The sequence below is a fragment of the Erinaceus europaeus genome, chromosome 14 (genome assembly GCF_950295315.1).
Source record: "Erinaceus europaeus chromosome 14, mEriEur2.1, whole genome shotgun sequence".
NCBI lineage: Eukaryota > Metazoa > Chordata > Mammalia > Eulipotyphla > Erinaceidae > Erinaceus > Erinaceus europaeus.
Window position 1 is genome coordinate 41,265,673 of NC_080175.1, and position 6,368 is coordinate 41,272,040.

The 6,368-nt window shown below is 48.9% G+C and overlaps 1 protein-coding gene and 1 long non-coding RNA gene across 2 annotated transcripts; one reads left to right on the forward strand and one right to left on the reverse strand.

Moving 5' to 3' along the window:
- Window positions 1–206: 206 nt before the first annotated feature.
- IGFBP1 (insulin like growth factor binding protein 1) lies at window positions 207–5,797 on the reverse strand. The gene is made up of 4 exons (XM_007536399.3): window positions 5,236–5,797; window positions 3,089–3,252; window positions 1,880–2,008; window positions 207–888 (listed from the first exon to the last, which is right to left on the reverse strand). Exons 1-4 carry the CDS (start codon window positions 5,579–5,581, stop codon window positions 757–759), a joined length of 771 nt encoding a protein of 256 aa, XP_007536461.1. The 5' UTR covers window positions 5,582–5,797; the 3' UTR covers window positions 207–756.
- LOC132532781 (uncharacterized) lies at window positions 885–2,915 on the forward strand. Its single transcript, XR_009544705.1, has 2 exons — window positions 885–1,683; window positions 2,004–2,915. It is a non-coding gene; the product is annotated as an uncharacterized LOC132532781 (long non-coding RNA).
- Window positions 5,798–6,368: the final 571 nt, after the last annotated feature.

Genomic DNA, 6,368 nt, shown 5'->3' on the forward strand with positions numbered 1-6,368 from the left:
AGGAACACCTGCACATTTTAAGAGTGTTTGGGAAGGTAAATGTGCCTGGGAGGCTGTGGAAAGACAACAGGTCTTAGAGAAGTTGCCCCAGGTGGAAGGAGAATGGGGGATTAAGAGAGGGAAACATGCATGCAGGAGGCACCTGCAGGTTTCAGAAGCAAAACCTAGACGATCTGCCCCACACAAAGCCCAGAATCATCAGAAAGTTGTTCTCAGGTGGAATGTTTATTCCAAATCTGTTTGCACCATGCAAATGTGTCTGACAAAAACACCCAGTGTCTGATTTACAGGTCGCAACAGTGTCACTTCTACCTCACCACAAAGCACACCAAACTCCTAAGGAAATAGGATCTCTAGGAAACAGAGATGGACTTGCTTTTCCCAGAGTTCAGCCACTGGCCACCAAGCCTTTGGTAGAAGTCACAGCCTACACGTGTCTTCATCTGGCATTTTCCACCCATTAAAAACAGAAGTACAAACTTTTGGAAGCCAGAACACAAGCCTGCTCGTAACAATATGTTGAGAAGAGTTCTCGTGAGGTATAAATTAGCATAGAACAATTTATGGTGTAGAAAAAAATACACTTAATGGTGAATAAATAAACTACAAGGTTACAAATCAAGGAGAACATGGAGTATAAAAAGTGCTTCCTATATATACATATAGATGCTTAGAAGTGTGTGTGTATCCTAAGGTATAAATACATTATGTACTTAAATAACTGGTGTGAAGGAATCCATCACAAAGTGTCGGCTTTCAGCTCTGTGACTCAAAGTACTGCTGGCAGTTGGGATCCCCTTTCCTTGTCAGGGACGTGGGGATCTTCTCCCCATTCCAGGGGTAGACACACCAGCAGAGGCCAGCCACCCCATCCAGCGTTGTCTCACACTGAAAGACAAGAAGCAAGGCAGTCAGGAGCAGAGACTCAAAGCAGGGGTGGGGAGGGGGCTTAGAGAAGGGAAACAGGGGCCATTGAGGAGGGTCAATGCAGCCTCCTTCCTTGAAGGTCTCCTTGCAGAATGGAGACAAAGGTCAAGTGCCCTGTACCAAGGGGACTTCACAAGTGTGACAGGTGGTGTCTACTCTGAGATGCAGTCACAGCTAGAGGAGTGAGTGAGTGAGCATGTCTTGCTATGGCAGGAGCAGTTCCCTGCACCTCACACTTGGGTCTACGGCACTTTAGACCCCAAAATCCATGGTTTTATGTTAGGCAAGCTTTGCAATTCTTTTTTACTGCCATGAGGGTTATAGCTGGGGTGTTTTTCTGCACTATGAATCTACCACTCCCAGTGGCCTTTTTTTATCTTTTTTTTTTCTATTTTATTTGATAGAGAGAACTTGATGGGAGGAGGGGGAGTCAGTGAGGGAGAGAGACAGAGAGACACCTAAAGCACTGATACACCTCTCATGAAACTTCCCCTCTGCAGATGGGGCCTGGAGGCTGGAACTCAGGTCCTTTGTATGGTAATGTGTGTACTCAACTAGGTGTACCACCTCCTGACCCCTATGTTTTACTTTAAAAAAAAGTGTGGAAGGACGTTATGGGGAAGAAATATCCTGAATAGGATTGTGTTTTCCTCTTGCTGTCCAGATGAAGCACTGAGATCCAAGGACCTGGGAATTCTCTGCCAATCAGACATGCTGAGTGAGGGAGTAGACACTTAGCCCAGGCTTCCTGGCCAAGTAAGTACTGGCCTTGAACCACTGAGCTTATCTCCACACTACAAAGAGGCTAGCCGTCCTCATTCCCAGAAGAGGGGGTCGGGCTTAATATGTTGGATGATGAGACTAGATGGAGCAGGACAAGGACATTTTAAGGGAAATGTGACTTTGTAGGTGTGACCATAGAAGGGAGAGGGGCATCATCGAGGAAGCATACCTGTTTGCTATTGTAGAGTCCGTTCTTCTTGCAATTGGGCAGGTAGAATTTGTAGAGCTGAGCTCCTGGCTTCTGCTGCTCCTTGGCTAACCTATCCAGTACTTCATGAAGCTCTCGCTTGCAGGGCTCCTGAAAGAGTGATTTACACTGGGATAAAATAACATGAAAAAGAATAAGGAAAAAGAGTGGAGACTGTGCCCTGAGTGGCTGAGATCAAGGCTGGGAGTGCCACACCCTGCCTAATCCTATGCTCCCTAACACCTGCCAGAAGATAAAAGCTTGCCCATCTCTGTAAGTGACTCTATCTCCTCCCAGCCTCCACAAGGCCACTCTAGAACCACCACCACCCACCCCCACATCTAGTGGAAAGGAAACTGGCCTCAGCTTTTTGCAAGCAGAGGTTTCTACACTGGGGACAACTTTCTTCTGTGATTGACAAGTTTATTTCACATTCAAGTGAAGATTAAGATATTCATCTGGATCCTTTGAAGAAACAATGAACTTTTCCCCAAGTGTCGTGATTTCCAGGTGAAATTCTAAGGGCTTAGAAAAGGGTTCAGTCCTTCACTTTCCAACCTGAGAATGTTGGTAGAAGTGGCTTTTCTCTCAACACCATCCCTACCCACAAAGCAGCCCCGAAGTCCAAGTTTGATTCTCTGGCTCCCTCAAGTGGTAGTATTCAGCACAGCTGTCAACTGAGATGTTACAGGGGACTTAGCACCTAATGGGCAAGTTTCAGGGTGCTGAGGGTAGACATGGGTGAGGGCCGTGAAGTAATGCAAAGGCACTGAATATCATGAAACCTAATACGTTAAAATTATACATTTCTGGGGCTGGGTGGTGATGCACCCAGTTGAGCACACATGCTACAGTGCTCAAGGGCCTGGGTTTAAGTCCTTGGTCCCCGCGGGCAAGAGGATACCTTTGCAAGTGGTGAAGAAGTGCTGCAAGTGTCTCTCTTTCTCTCTCTCTATTTCCCCATTTACTTAATAATTTCTGCCTCTATCCAAACAAATAAGTAAATAAATAAAACAAACACGATCTGTTTCACATTATGCATGAGTTCAGAAATGGCCCCTTAGCTTACGGGGCCATTTGTGTGTTCACAGGGTTGCAGGACCAGGGAGAAAGGCCCCAGACCAAGTGGCACAGCAGGTGCATGACAGAGGCACCAATAGAAACAGGTGCCCACTTCCTGTGGGGGCTCACCTTTTTACTGTCAATGCTGTCAATCTGGAGACCCTTGATTCTGTCGTAATTACTGACGGCATTCCAGAGGATGGAGGTCACTTCTCTGGATGGGGTCATCAGGTGGATGTCTTCCTGGGTGACTTCTGAACTCCCAGTAGTGACATCCTCTAGAGAGCTGGGCTCTGGGAACAGAATGCCACAGAACATGAGCAAATGCCCAGCAGCAAGCCAACTCTCTTCCGAGAAGCTCAGTTTGGGGGTGTCTATATTTTTGCTTTTAGAGGAGAGCAGGAAGTACATATGTATTTCCTGAGGTCTTCTGGGTCCTGAAAGAAAGTCCTAGCCCCAAGTCCAAGTGGTGGCAAACCTGGTTAAGTAAGTAGGTTTAACAAAGACCCATGTGCAATGACTGGTTTCAAGTCCCAGGTCTGGAGGTAAACTTCAGGAGTGGTGTAGGGTTGCAGGTTTTTCTCTTTCTCTCTCCCTCTGTATCTACCCTTCCTCCTCTTAATTTCCTTCTACCCTATCAAATAAATAAATAAAATATTGGGCCAGTCAATGACACACCTGGTTAAGTGCACATGTTACTACACACAAGGACAGAGTTTGAACCCCCACTCCCCACCTGCAAAGGGAATGCTTCACATGTGATGAAACAAGCCTATGGGTGTCTATCTTTCTGTCTCCCTCTTTATCTTCCCCTCCCCTCTCAATTGCTCTCTGTCCTATCAAATAAAGAAAAAACGGGGAGGGAGGATAATGAATGCCGGAAACAGTGGATCCATACTACTGTCACTAAGCCTCAGCTATATCCCTGCTGGCAATAACAACAACAACAATAATTTTTAAATTTTAAAAAGAGATACTATTTCTTATTTTCAAAAAAGCCCTTTTGCTGTAATCCCTAACCCCACCTTAAGCTCCCCCATACAAAGAGTGGGCATTTTATCAACATCTTTTTAAGAGATGATCAGGTTCAGCAGGAAATTAAATCAGGTTTGCAACTCTGCCCTTTCTAGAACACTTGAAGGGCCATGTCTTCCTACAGACTAGGTGACTCTGTTGCCACTCCTTGGGGAGGAGGAGAGAGGGTTACCTGAACCCTTGGGCTTGGATTTAAGCAAGGATAGAAAAATAAAGAACTGGCTTTCCCAAAGGACCCCTTGGGGAAGCCATCCCTTTGGAGAACCAGTAAAATGCCCCCATTGCATTTCCTCTGAAGACAGAGGGCCAGAAGGAAGATCATGCCACCTTGGAGGGTCCAGCACCTCAGCAGACCCCCATCAAGGCCTGGAACATGAGATTCCTACAGAAATCACCCAAGGTGTATGTGCAGCCTGCTTCTACAGGGAGATAGGGAGTGGGGGTGAAAGAGGAGGCATTTCCTCTGTTTCCCACTACAAATAAATCACTGCTAAATTCAGGAAAGCTCCAAGGGCCAAGTTCTTAGGAGGCAACCTACACATCAAACACTGTTTTCCTGCAGCCATGAATGCAAGGGGAGAGGATGTTCAGCCTCTAAGCTCGCATTATGTTCTATAAACATCTGTGAGGCACATACTGTCTTCACAGGATATATGTGAAAAAGGACATTCCAGGCAGCCAGCAGGAGGGAGCCCCATCCCAGGACTTCCCAGAAGCCTGGGTTACTAGGGCAGCTGAAAGGGGGGGGGGGCCTGGACACCAGGCCTCTAGTGCCTGGGATGCCCCCTGAATGCCTCTTTTCTCTTCTATAGAGACTTCTGGGGGTCTCTATGGATTGGAGGACTATTAAAAATGCCCACTATATTTCCTCTAAAGACAGAGGACCAGAAGGAAGACTACATTTCCTTGGAAGAGTCTAGCATCTCAGCAGATCCTCCTCAGAGCCTGGAACCATGAAACTTCTTCAGAAACCATCAGGGTGACTTCAACAGGGAGCCAGGGAGTGGGAATATGCTCTGAGATGGGGCTCCTCTCTGAATCTCCCCGCCAAGCTCTGTGTCCTCGGCCTGTCATGCAGGACCTGCTGAATACCCTAAGCTCCCTGCCTGTCCCTGCAGCAGACTTTGGCTGCCAGCTCTGGGCCTTAACGGGTCTGCACCTATCCACCCTAAGGGCAATGCTACTCCTCCATCCCTGAGAGGGGATGGGGTGGGCGGAGCAGGAATAGAGTCTAACATTACCTGTGGCCTCAGTACTGGTCTCGTCCAATTCCCTCATGCAGATGCCCCGGCCTTGGGTAAGGGCGTACAGGGGCCGAGATTCCCCAGGTCTGGCCCGGCATCTGAGCCCCCGAGCACACCGTGCAGTGGTCACTCCACAGGCTTCCTCCAGCTGCAAGGCACACACCGGGCAACACCCACAGCCGGCTGGCCTGGTAACCTCAGAGCAGGACGTAGGCACCGGAGGGCAGAGGCTGAGGTTGTCTGCAGAACAGGGGGCACACTGCCAGATCTGGGGAGCAGGGGCAGCCTGGAAGAGCTGGGCAGCCAACAGGAGCAAGAGCGGCCAGTGGAGGGCAGCGGTCATCTTGGTGGCAGACAGAAGTGGGTGCTCGCAGCACAGTGGTTTTCTCTCAGTGGTGGTGGTGCTGTGGCTGATGCTGGCTGCTAGGTGCAGGCACCTTATGAAGGGCTCTGGACATAGTGCTGGGACCTGGGGTTAATAATTAGCCACCCTGAGCGCCCGCAGCCGGTGTTCAAAATAAGTTTGTTTTGCTGAGACAGCCAGGGCCTACGCAAGCAGGCAGGGTGTGGATGTGGGTAGGAGGAGGGTGGGGGGCAGCTCTTAGGCTGTTTGTGACCAGTTCTGACCTGGAGCCAAAGGGCAGCCCCCAGCAGGACCCCCCCAGCAGGTGCGTGTTAACGTCCTGGTCTCCAGGTATCAGAAGCTAGGTGACTCTCAGTAACAGCCCAGCACAAGTTCCCCCAGCCCACTCCCAGCTGGACCACCACAGCCTTTCCCAGAAGAGAAGAGTAGAGACATGCCAGTTTCTGCCAGGGCTGGTGCTCATCTGGTCCATTATTTATTTTTATGTAGCTTTATTCCATTTTTCTTGTATTTGATAGGACTGAGAGAAGAAGGGGAGATAGTGAGGTAGAGAGACACCTGCAACCTGCAGTACTTGCTTCACTGCTTGTGAAGGTTTTTTTTTTTTTTTTTAAACCAGAGCACTGCTCAGCTCTGGCTTATGGTGGTGTGGGGGATTGAACCTGGGACTTTGGAGCCTCAGGCATGAGAATTTCTGACAAGGAGCTCAAACCCAGGTCCTGGAGCATGGTAATGCGTGCACTTAACCAGGTGCACCACCACCTGT